Source organism: Ptychodera flava (assembly GCF_041260155.1).
Source record: "Ptychodera flava strain L36383 chromosome 3 unlocalized genomic scaffold, AS_Pfla_20210202 Scaffold_27__1_contigs__length_13241970_pilon, whole genome shotgun sequence".
Taxonomy (NCBI): domain Eukaryota; kingdom Metazoa; phylum Hemichordata; class Enteropneusta; family Ptychoderidae; genus Ptychodera; species Ptychodera flava.
The window spans coordinates 12,433,644-12,448,398 of NW_027248281.1; the positions used below are offsets into that span (position 1 = coordinate 12,433,644).

Sequence of the window (14,755 nt, forward strand, 5' to 3'; positions counted from 1 at the left end):
ATTATAAATTAGCTGACATGAAACGCTAAATGATTTTCAATATTGTTTTAACCCAGTATCATCAATGTACATAGCATGTTTTGCCAACTTTGGTCCAGTAAATCTCGCTATATATCCCTAAATATGAAAGCCCATTAAATATGCAAATTGCCTGAAGTGAAAATGCTTAATAACTTTCAATAATATTATCTCATAGTATCTTCAATATACATACTAAGTCTCGTCACTATCAAGTCAATGTACACACACACACACACACACACACACACACACACACACACACACACATATTATATGTGTGTGTGTGTGTGTGGGTGTGGGTGTGTGTGTGTGTGTGTGTGCTTAATTACGAAAGTTTATCAAATATGAAAATCAGTAATTGGTTGAATTAAAAGTACTTAACGACTTTCAATAATGTTATATCATAGTATCTTCAATATACAAACCAAGTTTCGTCAAAATTGGTCAAGTAAAGTCAGATATATATCCCTAATTAGAAAAGTATGCAAATTAGGGATTTACTGAAGTGAAAATGCTTAGTGACTTTCAATAATGTTATTTTATAGTATCTTTGATGTGCATAGCAAGTTTCGTCAAGTTTTGTCGAGACAATCAAGATATATAACCCTCATTAGGAAAGTTCATTAAACATGCAAATTGTTTAATGGCTGAAGTAAAGACTGTCTTTTTACTTTCAACAATGTTGTATCATAGTATCTTTCATGTACAAAACAAGTTTGGTCAAGTTTGGTCAAGGCAGTCAAGATATATAACACTAACTAGGAAAGTTCATAAAATATGCAAATTTGGTATTGCCTGAAGTAAAAATACTCAATAACTCTCAATAATGTTATATCATAGTACCTTAAATGTACATAGCAACTTTGGTCAAGTCAATGCAGATAAATGCCCCTAATTAGGAAAGTTCATTAAATATGCAAATTAGGAATTATCTTTTTTTAACCCTTTATACCTTCCCACCTGATATAGCTTGATGTGATCAATATTTGTAGCAAATCTCATCAAATTGTGTGCAGTCGTTCTCAATTCTAACTACTTATTCACAAGATCGCCTTCTATCTTGCTTATGGAACTAAAACACAAAATGTCTAGAAACTTCTTGGTAGAACAACTCAAAGATTAAAGTAAAAATTACGCTACGCAGACACTTTTTCTACTGTCTTGCAAGCAAGCAGACATGGGACTGTGGAAATGTGATATGACTGGGGTAACGATTGTATTGTCGGTCACTTGACAGCGTATTGGGGCCGGCAAGGCTAGTATTCCGATGTCGAAGGGATGTAAGGAAGACTGGAGGCAGCAAGTACTATAATCTAAAATGCTGAGTGTTCTAAAAAGAGTCAGTCCAACTACAACCATAGAAGCAACACGTAGAGTGCGGGAACACACCAGGATCATGGCATAGATAAATTAATAAAGAAGGCAGTTCAACCAGTACTCCTTGTCTTCTAATGATCTTTATTTAAAAATACCGACGTTTCGGCAACACACAAGTTGCCTTCTTCAGGGCAAAAGCTGACAAATAAAAATGAGCACAAACAGAAGTAAAAATCGGGCTGATAAAAAAGTAAACTGAGAGTAAAAACGAAATAAAATGAGAATTACAATACTTGTGAAAACTGGAATTACAGTGAGTGAAAACAGCACAACTACAGTTGTAAGGAACGAAATTAAAAATCAGTAGTGATAAAAAAACAGTGAAAAGCGCTATGACTAAAAATTAAAGATCAATGAGCCTTTTGAAACAAGAATGGTGGTTGAAACAAAGGTACAATGGGATGAAACTGACCTGGGTACGGAGAGTGGAACTGTACCAGCTGGAGTGGAGGGTCGGAATGAGCAAGTTCATGGTGAAGGGACTCCTAAGACGGAAAAAAAAGGTCTGAACTAAGGGGTCCCCTAAGTGGTTGGAAAAGGGGAAGTTGAAACGCGGGAAAGTAGCTTTATCCTTCTCTTTGGTTAATGCCCTTGGGTGTGAGTGTGTCAATTTCTACAATGTATTTTTGTTCACATATTCTTCTTTTTCGGGTGTTTGTGGTGTGAACTTTGTGTAAACCAGTAGCTTGGAAGTGTGATGGACTGTGGTCGAGTTGATTGAAATGTTCTGAGACTGGGGTGGGTTTACGACTGCGGATTGTGTATATGTGTTCGTATATTCGTCTTTTGAGTTCCCTTTTCGTCTCCCCAATGTATTGTTTTGAACATTTTTGGCAGGTAATAATGTAAATGAGATTACGGGTGTTGCACGAGATTTTACCGATGATGTTGTGGGTTTTACCTGTTGTGGAGCTGGTGATTGTGTTTGTTTATTACCTGCCAAAAATGTTCAAAACAATATTTCTAAAAATCGTTGGCAGTAAAAACAAATCGACAAGGCATTGACTGGAGTGCACCGCTCACCCATGCATAGGATTCGCAAGGTAGGTCCCTGCACACATATACAGCCACCTACAACTGACTCAAAGAAATCGTTCTGGAAGCAAATAAAACGGGACCCGCTGAACAACCAACTCAAGCACAATGTCAAACTAAAAATTAGAAAGAAATTACTCAGCCTGAAATTTTATAGTACAAACATCAGTACGGGTGGATCCCAATGGCAACACATTCTCTTGATTTTCCCGGAGTGCTGTGTCAACTGATGTTTCCTTATGTATAAAATCTATCGGACAAACACATTTCGCCTGTATTCGATCAATATGTAAGTGTGAGTATTTGCCATGTAAAGCCTGGTTCGTCCTTCGCCATTTTCGACGTTTCGTTGTATGCGGTATATTTGAACAGTATTTAAAACCACGTTTATTTAATACATTTGATAACAATTGTTAAAAATATTAAGTTTTAATTCCATTAATTAACAGCTTTATTACGTTCATAATAGAGAATACGTATTATCATTTTGATTTTCAAAAGATTAAAGCTTATACCATGGTATAATCTTTTTATTGTCAGTTTACGGTGCCATGTAATGTCCTCTTGTGCACATTGCGTGTTTCGATTTCTCACAAAATAGTCGGGCTTATTTCTAGTGGTATCTTTAATAAGCCAAAATGTGAATATACTTTCAAAAATGAATAATAAAAAGTTAAAACAAGGTAATATTTTACATGATGTAATTAAAACAATTTCCTGAGATGAAAACACACATCTTCATGTTCAAATTTGAAGAGTTTTTCCTGACAGTAATTTATGTCTTGGGAATTGTTACAAGTGCCTCTTTGCCCCATAATATTATATTTGCAAATCCTGTTAATGATCATAACAAATTGTTAACAGACATATTTTTTATGATTACAGACGTTCTTTTCTTAGATTTACTATGACGGTTAGCAAAGAATATGAAACAACAACAAATTCATTCGAGCGTGTGAATTTTAGACATCAGAGTCTGATTCTACAAATCCTCGAATATATAAGCACGTTTTCCCCCATACGGCCACTATTTACGGTGATGCTTCTATAAACTATTTAACAGTACTAGTCGTTTTCCATGCATTCTGAGAGAATGTGACGTCAAAGTCAACCAGTACATCACGATGGCGGAAGAATACATCCTTTCTGGTAGCCGTAGCGATTTAATAGGCTGTCATGATTCATATGTAATTTAACTTATATTGTTTTCACATGTTTTTATTTGGTGCGGTGTGCTTTAATTTCCTCTGAAATCTTTACGGCTCATTTTGTAAACTGTTGCAGACTCTGCTGATACATGATGAATTCCCTTCTTTGAAAACTATTCCTGAAGAGTATGCGCAATTTTACGAACAAATGAACCATTCAAATCGCTGACTCAGAAATAAATGGATAAAGTACACATATTATCGTACTACACAAAATACTTACTCCATATCTCGCACTAGCTTCAAGCTATATTTGGTGCCAAACATCAACTCTCAAGAGAAACTAGTAGTCTTTCTCTCACCCCGATAGTAACTAGTCAAGTGTACTGATAGTAAAATACATTTTGCAACATAGTGAATTTTTGAACGAGAATCAGTCGGCGTTTTACGAGCGTGTGGCGATGTTATCACAAGGGTTTTTTTTCTGTCAGTGTGTTACCACTTTGTGGTGGATAATTACTCATTAATTTTGTTTCGCTTTACAACTTTTCTGTTATAAACAACTCTGCAGTTTTAAGTATTTAATAGTCTAGAGACGCTCGTACTTTACAGGAAAATATTGCCCTATGAATAACGCTCATCTACATTATTTACAACAAACAAAATGCAGCAAATGATTTATAATATGTGGATCAACCACAAATTAATTATTTGAATTAGGTCTCTGCTGTTAATGAGCACGTACTAATCATGGAAAGTGTCATCATTAAGGGAAGGCACCTCTTTCTTGTCAAAGTTATGAATCTTGCTTTTTTGCATGGATAGTTCCTTGAATTCAAAGGTCGGCGTACCGTTTGGTCCTATATTTGGATCCCCGTTAAGATCAATGGGTGTCCTGACCAATTGTCGTCCAAGGGATTCCATTCTTGCCATGATAGACATGCATTTTCTCATCCCTCGTGGATTTCCGTTAAAAGCATCGTGAATACATCGCAGCAAGTTCGAGTATTCCTTGTTGAAAAGATCAGATAAAAGTTCCACCTTTGAACCTTTCGGATAACGTTCACTGCTTGGATTATCTATTATTGGCCAAATTCCGTCATCGTGTAGTGGTACTCTTTCCCCAGTGAAGTGAAACGGTACATTACATCTTCGATGCACGTGCATAAAATGACACGGCGTGCTACCGTTGTCACAGAATCTACGAGTGTATTTCTCTGAATACGCGATTTCGCAACTGTCAATACCAGCCGTGTCATCTTCGTGTGTGTAATGTATCAAGTTCTGATCCACTACAAGTCTGTAGCCCATCACTACCTCCATAAATTTGAAATAGTGAGATAGGTTACCGTCAGAGTCATATGGCTGTGTTGGAGAACTACCCTCTCCCTGCTCCGTTATCAGCTCTATGGCTCGCCTAGCGTCCTCGATGCTGGTGATGGCGAATGGCTTTTCCAAAGCTTTACTGTACCAATCTTCTTCTGTAACCTGTGTCGTTTCATCGCCACACGCGAAAAGACTTGCATTAATGCTTGCGTGGTAACTGAGGGCTTGCCATATTCTTTTGTAGTAGAATTGTCCGATTGTACGATTATGATGCCTCAGTGGTGTTTCCGAATCTGTATCGAATTCGATGTCTTGGAGAGACGACAGAACTCTCTGACGTAACTTGATCGGCAGTGTGTCGTCAGGTTCCTCAATTTTCATGAAAACGTCTTCTATAAGACCTTTGGTGAGTCTTCCGAGGGACACGGTGAGGTGAGGATGAACTCCACCAGGGAGTCTGGCAGGGTACGTTGGTACATGCTTCTTCTCGTTTAGAATAGGAGTTCCACATATACTTCGTAAAATATTCGCTACCATTGCCATATGTAGCATTTCCTCGGTTGCAATGCTGCGAATGATATTGGATATTGCTTTGTTATATCCTTTCTTGATTGACAGCCATGCCGTCAGATATGGGGAATAGTCGACAGCTCAAGTTCAAGTGCTGTCTGTAGATCGCGTTTAAGATCTTCTAAGCTAGGCTTTGGAATGTCACCAAGTTTAGGGTCGTCGAGCCATTGCAGAATAGCTCGTTGTTTCCTCCTCGACAGATCTCTTGTGACCGGCATGAATTCCGGGTCATCCATCGACAGCGCCATTGTCATCTTCAGCATCCAAATCTTGCGACAAACATCCTCATAGGAAGCCATGTTAATGATATTGTTCATGCTGGGGAACATGTTGGAGTACATTTTAAATATCGGGTAAATATCTCGATGCCAAGTCGGCCCACCTGGTGAAACTTCAAAGCTGTTATACAGAAATATCACTATCGGGAGACTAGAAGTGAGTGTATCTTGCCCGTGAACGCTGATCTCGTATAAGTATATTTGTCCGTCTATAATTTCCCTGGGATTGTCAGGATTGTAGCCGACGAATTCAAACACAGCTATGCCATTTTGATTACTGTTTGCTACATCAGTAAAATGAACTGCAGTTGGTGGTTGGTTAAAAGGAACGTGGAGACCCTTTCCGCATCTGGAGTACATGTGCTTCTTTTTAACTGATTTCGCCGTTTCTATCTCTAAAGGAATCCCTTCAAATGGGTGTCCAAACTTGACCAGGAATGCATCAACTTTCCACGAATCTCCAGGATCCTGACGGAACACTCTGTCCCCCATAAAACCGACAGCCAAACCGTCAAGTCTCTCTGAAAGCACGATCATTTCACATTCACGAGATATGTTATTCAGCTGCCGTATAAACAATGGTCGTTCAGATACTTCTTTGATTTGGTTAAACGTCAGAGTGGTCGTTGAGGGCACTGTTATAATTCCAGCTGTGTCTTCGTACCATAGGTTACTGCTATAGTTGATTTCATCCAATATTACAACTTCTGTATCACAATTCAAAAATTGAGTTGGCTGATGCAACGGGTAGGCAAGTTGCAAAGTCTGCGTGACGTCAGGATCGGGAAATCCCTGTTCATTGTATGGCAGACTATTTCCAAGGTCAATTAAGATCTTTCCACGAGTTGTAAAAAGTCGAAAATTGGCAATTCCAAATCTTTTATTTGAGGAAGGTGGATGCATCTGTCGATGGCGTAGACCGTGCAACGGTTCTGCTGGGCCAGCGACACCTATGCTGCCAACAATACGACCTGTACCAAACTTTCCACTTTTCGAAAACGCTTCAAAATTGTCCAAATTGAATTTCACTGATAAAACATTCTGCACTTCGTTCTGCAAACTCAGTTGCTTCATTTCCTTTACTAAGTGTGAGTGGCTTTCGTCCTCTCCGTGCCAATCGACATCGACGAGTAGGGAATAAAAATCCGCCCCAAGGTGCCCGCTGTGTTCACGTTTAGATGTTTTATGATAAGAGTTTGACATCGGCGCCTCCACAAATTTTCCAGAGAAAGCACCGGGTACGTGTAGAGAAAGACCAAATATTGTCGGTACAGCAATGTAGGCTGTGTCGATGTCTGCAATCTTGGCTTCGGGACGATCAACGTTACCTACAGTCATAAATATAAAAAATATGCCATAAAAACAACGCAGTAAAATAATAAAGACGAAACTCGAGATGAATTATTTAAATCACATAAACATTTTGGCATAGCTCGCTCTTCAGACACCAAGAATTTGTGATGTGAGAATGTCAAGCGTTCGTCGATAATAATCTTAGTTCACAGAAGTTCGACGAACTTTTGTGAACTAAGATTATTTTCTTTTCTTTTGCTTTTAACCAATAACATTATCATCTAGGTCATCATTATCCTCATCATCATCACTATTGTCATCACAACCCCCAACGTCATTGTCGATCGTCATCATCATCGCTTTTGTTGTGTTATTAAAATTTACATGTTCGAAGGATTATTACTGAGAACAATGACAACTAGCCAAGTTGCCAAGCATTGCCTGGAAAAGCGTACCCTTTAAAGGGAAATTTAAATGAGAATTAAATATTTTCCTCGATGACAGGATTTTACATAAAACATCCAAACAATGAGAACAACGTCTGTCTTTGACCTGTTCCAAGGAAATGAAATTATTAACAGGTGCCTATGTGACGGGTTTCCTATCAATCCTGAAGCAGGGATTAACGCTGTTTTATCTGCTGTAACCTTTTTTCTTTGGCTGAATATGGACTAAGTTCAAGGCTATGATTCAACTATTATACTCAAGTGAGCGTGGGGCGGGAGCGTCATGATTGAAGCTATACGGGAGTAAATAGCTTGGTGGCGTTCAGTCTTACTGCGCAAACTCCATTATGGTACGTTCACTATAAATGGCTGGTAGTTTATATTCACCTTATATAAGTAAAACAGTGTTTCATATAAAAAAAGGAGATAGGTTAACAAGGTGCTATTTTATTCGTCAACTTTAGTCAAGCGTCCTTCTAGTGCAATTAGTCTGTATTAACCAAGCCTATTTCTAGTGCAAGTAGTCTGTATGGAAATCCACTACTCACTGAATACAGGCGTTCCTATCAGGCGATCCGTTCTTCTATGCGTGGAGCAGTCACCATTTGTATAACAGACAGATGTTACTTTGCAGTCTAGCAGCTGGAAGCATCCTGAACCTTCTGGATTCCATCCAAGAATGCTGGGATCGTCTCTAAATCGGTCATCAAATGTTTTGATGTCGTAGTTCTCACAAAGGTTGTTTCCGGTCGGTGAGTCGAACCAGAACGTTCCGGAAAAGTGAATTCTCGGCCAGTCTAGGTATGAGTGACTGTTTTCTATAAAATGATGCGCATTATTTAATAAAGTGAGTAACCAAATTTTGATTGTTGGAGACGAATGATACGAAGGGAACAGAACACGAAAAGAAAACTGAAAGAAATGCGAAGGAAGGCAGTGTTTGTATGAAGGTGGCTCTTCTGCCGATGGGACCGTATAACGGCAGGAGAGTTTAAGACGGACATATGTATTTTTAAAATAAGTATACCATGTCGTCACAATTATCAGAAATAGTTTTCCTTTAGATCCATGGAAAATCAACGTTACGTGTGAGTGGAAGCCATTTACAATGTTTTTTTCTTGGTTATTCTTATTACAATATAATTTGCATGCTACAAATTTATGTAAATATCATGTTCTTTGGTGTTCGGTTTTCTTTCCGTAAACGAACTTCAAGTTACAAAATGCAGACGTGTGGCGCTGTGATATAAGCGTTACTTGTGTGGTGCGGATTTTTGAAGTGACACATTTGAGTTTTAGTATTATTAGCCTGTTATCTGTACTTTAAACTAAGTGAATATGATAAAAAACGGCCTTGCATCGGCTTTTTATAGATTTGGCCTTCTGTTCTACCTTACATGGCGCTTGCAGTATTATTTCATGAAAACCACTGCTATCGTCAGAAGTATAAAGAGATATCCAAGGGTCAACGACAATGTGTCATGTAAGCTTCATGCAATAACGATCTGACAAGACTTTAGCATTTAAACACCAGCAAAGCAACTGCCAGTTCTGAATGGTGATCACGTGACTGATCGGATGACTCGCCGAAATATTAAAAAATAACTTAACACTGTGGCATACTAGATTTGAATTTCAGAGATGAGTGGTTCCAACTTACCAGGTTCGTGGGTGGAAGCGTTTCGTATCCATTCTGCTTTGTCAAAGCCAGCTATACCTTGGGTAACAGCAAGAATACACCATACCACAGAGCCAAGTTGATTGACGTATATCATATTGGTTTTGCTAACTGCAACACTTACTGCTTCTTGTGTTCAAGCCACACGCAGTATTTCCGCTATGAAGTAAATGTACACATACAATTACTGAAAATGTAATGCTGAAAGAAATTACAGGTACTAACTATACATCTACTATTTGTTCGGAGACAAAAATGTTGCTTATAAAGATAACCTAAAATACGTTCATACATTATCATCATCACCATCATCATAATTACCATCATCATCATTTTAGTGTAATATTTAAGTTTAAAGTAACATAATACAATTCAAATTTGGCAGAATACATTGGAGCTATAGGAATACAGTCACAGTTGTGTGCTACGGAGATATTTATGTGGATTAAAATGGGACAACACATCCACAACAGTGAATTTCCGACAAGGCACACTGATATGTTCTATCCGATATTGATAGTGTAGATGTTTATGTGTAGTTCTACACAGTTTTCACTTAGGAAAATTCAAATAACAGATAATGATACTTCCAATCGTCGAATAATTCCTGTTGCAGAAGATGTTAATAGCATATATATGGAGTTTGGTTTACAAATTTTATGTTCATTTCCTCTAACTTCTCGTAGCAATGACATTAGCTTACGTGTGAAAGGTATTACAAAAAGTGTCATGTCTCACCTACGACTTTACTGCAGACAATATTTCATAGGGTCAAAGAAACTGTCTCGCAGTCACCATTCCGGATAAATTATTATTGAGTTATTAGTGAGTAAGAAAGATACTAGTATATCTTTCTCACTCTGTTCCTATGAAGATACAATGTGGAAAGAAGTAACGATGGCGTGATAATGAGCTACATTTACAGATTTATGAATTTTAACGTCGGGTCATAGGGTTTAGCGAAAATGTCCGCCCTAACGGGTGGAGGTCGGGGTAGGGATGTCTTTGTCTCAGCGCAGGTTTCTTCTTTCCATGTTATATGGTGTTAAGTACGTTGGACTGTGACATTAAAATTTATACTACTACAGTCCCTTCACAGACGAGGGACAGTGATACTACCAACCTTGGGTGTCGTGGTCTCATCTTAGCACTGGTTTTGTAAAGAAACCTTTTTCTCATTCACTGTTTCCTAGACTTGCCCTGTGATAATTTTACTCTACATTTTATCACTATGTTATGCATGTCTATTATCTAATGCGTTTGACTGCCTAATTCGGCAAAGCAAGCAAGGGTAAGTTGCTAATCTGTGGACGCTGTCACCAAACTATCACTGGATGAACTTTGACAAAGTCAACAACGAACGCACCAGCAAGGGTCCCCTGTTATACCCTTGCTGGTGCGTTACCGTTCGTTGTTTGATATCATTTTTTCTATGAAAGTTTCAAATTGTGTAAATCGCCCCGTGCTACTTATACGAAACTGCGATGCTTAGTAGAATGTGATTGGCTTATAAGTACTTTAATTGGTGGGTAGTTTGAAATATTGTACAAAGATTTCAGTTGATGATAATTCCTAACAGTGATTAAGCATGATATCTTCATACACATTGATGTATTGTTAGATAAATAAATAAATAAATAAATAAATAAATAAATAAATAAATAAATAAATAAATAAATAAATAAATAAATAAATAAATAAATAAATAATAACAGTTGCCATATAGGGCAGTGTTGAAATGGTATATTTCTTGTTGGCAAAGTTTGTGACCCCCGTAATGTGTGTTTCAATGAGGACTTTCCAGGATACAGTGTGAGCTATCTTACCCTGTTATATCATTTCTAGTCACGAATGTTTGTGACGTCGTTGTCCAGTGTACATGCATAGACTCCGTGAAACTGCTAAACAGACACCTGCAAATCCCCGGCGGTACATGGGTAGGCAATGCTTTGTTCATAATTTAATATTCAATAACGTCCTAGAACAGTTTACGTCAGCGGTAGACTGAAGAAGTGATTTGTACAAAATTTGAGTTTATCAATCTGTCTTTAGACGGTAGCTCTGTACCTTTACAAGGTTTGCTATACAATGATGTTTTGTTCAAAAGACAAAAAGGTCATAGTTCGCGGTAAAATATGAGTATTGCATTCTGGATACTGTGCATAAGACGAACCAAAGTAATAAAAAATTCACCCTCTTCAGATAACCGTGTTGCAACAAAATCTGAAGAGTTCTGAAAAGAACGTAAATCATCATCCGGGGACAGCGATGCATTTACACTCATGAGAATTAATAAAGTTATTCACTGTTAATTAATGCAAATTTGATGGCATGCCATCTGTGAATTAATGCTCTCGCCTGAGTGTACTTTGGCATAGCGCATATAGTTGTCGGCATGTGCCTTAAAACGGTGTAGCCGAAAAAATGGATTCATTACAGCTTTACCTCAGTGAGATTCCAAAACCTTGAATCATGACCGAAATATTCATTCGTGTATTGTGCTCTGCTGTATTCGACGCTGACCTCTGACCCTGACTCTCTCAGTCTACCATGAACCCAATTGTCTTTGCCTGATGTGCGACAATGTACTCAGGAAATTAGTTTTAAAAAGGTATCCTTGACCACGTGCTAAGTAAAGCTATTGTTTTCCATTGTCCCATGCAAAGGCGGAAATTTAACAAATGCTATTATGGTATTGAAATGTAAATCCAACATTGTCAGAGAATTATTTTTAGGTTATTCTGATCATGAGGCTAAAAAGGTTTGTAGTTCCATGATCTGATGAAGATATTCCGTTTCATGCTTGTAAATTATAGTGAGAAACCCGAAAACATCATCCGGTTGAGTAATGCGCACAGCATTCAAAACAAGGAATGAGATCCTCTTTACGAAGATATTTATTATTCATTTTCGTGCAAAATGCGCAAATTTTCTGGCGTCTTTTTGTTTTGTAACCCTGGACATGCGCAAAAACAACATATTGATTTTTGGCGCACTCGTGTCACGAGCATTTTTGTTATTTGTGGGTTTTTGCAACTCGACGAGTAGTCAAGCAATTTCTTTTTTCGTTGAGTAAATTTTTAATGTTTGGATAAAATTTAATTATGGATTGACACATCTGAAAGTCGCCGTTATCATTTTACATGAAGGAAAATGTCCATCCATCGAAAAAAAAATACATTTTATCTTTCAATGGATTTCGATTCTGTAGATCCAGATGTGGACCCATATTGCATTGATGAAACAAAAATAGCTGCGGCAAGAATCTTGGAGCTAGCGCATCTAAATTCTCCTAACAATTGTGCTACTTCTTGTGCTTTTTAAGTGTTTTACTGGTCTAGAAATCGGTAACCTTGGTACATGTTAACGCTAGCACTAGCAATACTTAAACCATAGCGGTTCTACATTGAAAATTGGTGTTTACTTGGGCCATTGAGACTAGGTTTTCAGTTCCCAGTGGACATACACACTGTGTAGCAGAAGGCTGTCGTTCAGTTCAAGCATGGCCATGCCAAACGTGTCAAAATTCGTTATATATTAAATCGCGTCCACAAATTCATCAACCCGGCAAGACTTATTTAGAAATGATACGGAAAAAGTTCGAACGCAACCTTAAATGCATATTTTCTTGCAAACCAAGGCTGAGTTATGTGATTTGGACGAACATGGGGCACTCACTTATTGACAGCATTTTTACTGTAAGGTATTCCATATAGAGAAGCGTTATAGAATAAGCTTATAGAATGGTCGCTAGGAAACCTATTTCAGCAATTTAAGTATAAGACTCACATTTACGATCGCGATAATCGCCGAAATGTTGTAAATATATTTGATGCCGCTGACGAATGGTACCGAAGATGATCTCGGAACTCTGGCGAGGTTAGTTACACATTTCGTACTTGACGTCTCTTTGAATCCTACGGATATTTCATAAATACACAGGTTTTACGCTCAATATTCTATTCTGTTTCCATTCTCTAATTTAGTTGAATCATAAAAAAGTATTGAATCTGTTTTGAATGTCAGATTATAGGTCATACCTTGCTTGCTCCCCAAAACGATTAAGTTTAGACCGACCATTGGTGACTGCAGTATCTCCGGACTTGTACCCTGTGATGTATCCTATCTGCCTGCATCTGTGGAACTAACCAAGCAAGGCTTTTACAGTGATATTTATTTTTAGTAAAGTTGAGAATCACCTCGGCCAAATGGTCTTTATTTTGAGACCAACAGCGGTACCGAAATATGGCGTCTCTCCCATCCATTCATATGTGTCCTTTTATGAAAAGCACGTGACCCATGTAATGTTTGTGACATGGCTTGGCCATCTGTTTCATCGGTAACGCACCTTGAGCCTTCAAGGCTTGATAAAATTCTAAAAATCTCTTTTCGTAAACAAATTAATTACCATTTTAACAATATATACTATAACATACTTCTTTACTAGTTTATCTTATGGTTAATGCCGCAAGCACGGAAAACTTCTTTACTTCCCGAATTTTGAAGTGTGAGCTATTTTGCTTGTGTAAGGTTAGAGTTTATTGCCCTGGTGGTAGAAAATTTGTGTCAGTATTTAGGCTCTGAACGATTTAATTTCTGATTGTTTGTTTGGATTAATTTGTTTGATTCACCTCTGACCTGATGAACTTTACAATCTGCAAATATGTGTGTGTGTATTTATTTGAAGTGACGGGTACTACATACCGGTACATTAGAAGGGAGATGGATTTCCGTAGTTGATTTTAGTATAGTGTTCACTCCATGATATAAGCGACAGTCTGCCGACGTTTATTATTTCAATATGCAAGTTACTGTGGTTTTAATATTTATACGTCTTGGGACTTGGGATAAGTAACGGTAACTCCACCGTGGGTTAAAGTCTTCTAGAACTTCCCCCTGTTCAATCTGTCCAAGTCTTCAAGGTCTCCTCTTTGTTTACTCCACATTTCTATGCAGCCTTTGGTTGCGTCTTCACACTTTGCTGTCACAGAGCCAAGTGTGTATGTATTACCAGATGGTTACTTGGATCTGTGAAATATCACGCGAGAAACGACTTCTGCAGCACCCTGTGCTGCAAAGAAATCTTCTAGAAGTGCAGACTTGTATAGAGATACACAGTTAAAACACAGAGACAAGACATACAAAATTTAACAAATACTGATAAATCAAAGTTTCACAATATTTTTAAAACTGTCTAAGGTTACAGAAAAGGGATATATGTCGTTGTAGTCGTTTATAAGCAAATTGTCTCGGAATTCTACTCAATAGTGAGTCACAAATTGTGATTTCGCGATTTCACGATTAGTTTAACCCTTTAAGCGCCGAAGTCAATTTTTGCCGCCTCTATAAAATGTAACAAAGATACTTTACAATTTTTTTTTCAGTTATTTTCCAAACTTTTGACCAAAAAACTGTATCCAATGAAAAGTAACGTCAATTTGATCCAAAATTGTCAAAGCAAAATACAAAAATTTCAATAAAAATTTGTAAAACTTTGCACAAAAAATTTGGCGGGAAAATTTACATCACTCAAAAGATTAAAACACCATTCAGGATAATATTCAGCGTCAACCATTGATGATT

The 14,755-nt window shown here is 37.7% G+C and overlaps 1 protein-coding gene across 1 annotated transcript; it reads right to left on the reverse strand.

The window, feature by feature from the left end:
• Positions 1-1,459: 1,459 nt before the first annotated feature.
• Positions 1,460-14,113, reverse strand: LOC139126444 (uncharacterized). The gene is made up of 4 exons (XM_070692499.1): positions 13,213-14,113; positions 9,155-9,331; positions 8,043-8,312; positions 1,460-7,083 (listed from the first exon to the last, which is right to left on the reverse strand). Exons 2-4 carry the CDS (start codon positions 9,267-9,269, stop codon positions 5,534-5,536), a joined length of 1,935 nt encoding a protein of 644 aa, XP_070548600.1. The 5' UTR covers positions 9,270-9,331; positions 13,213-14,113; the 3' UTR covers positions 1,460-5,533.
• Positions 14,114-14,755: the final 642 nt, after the last annotated feature.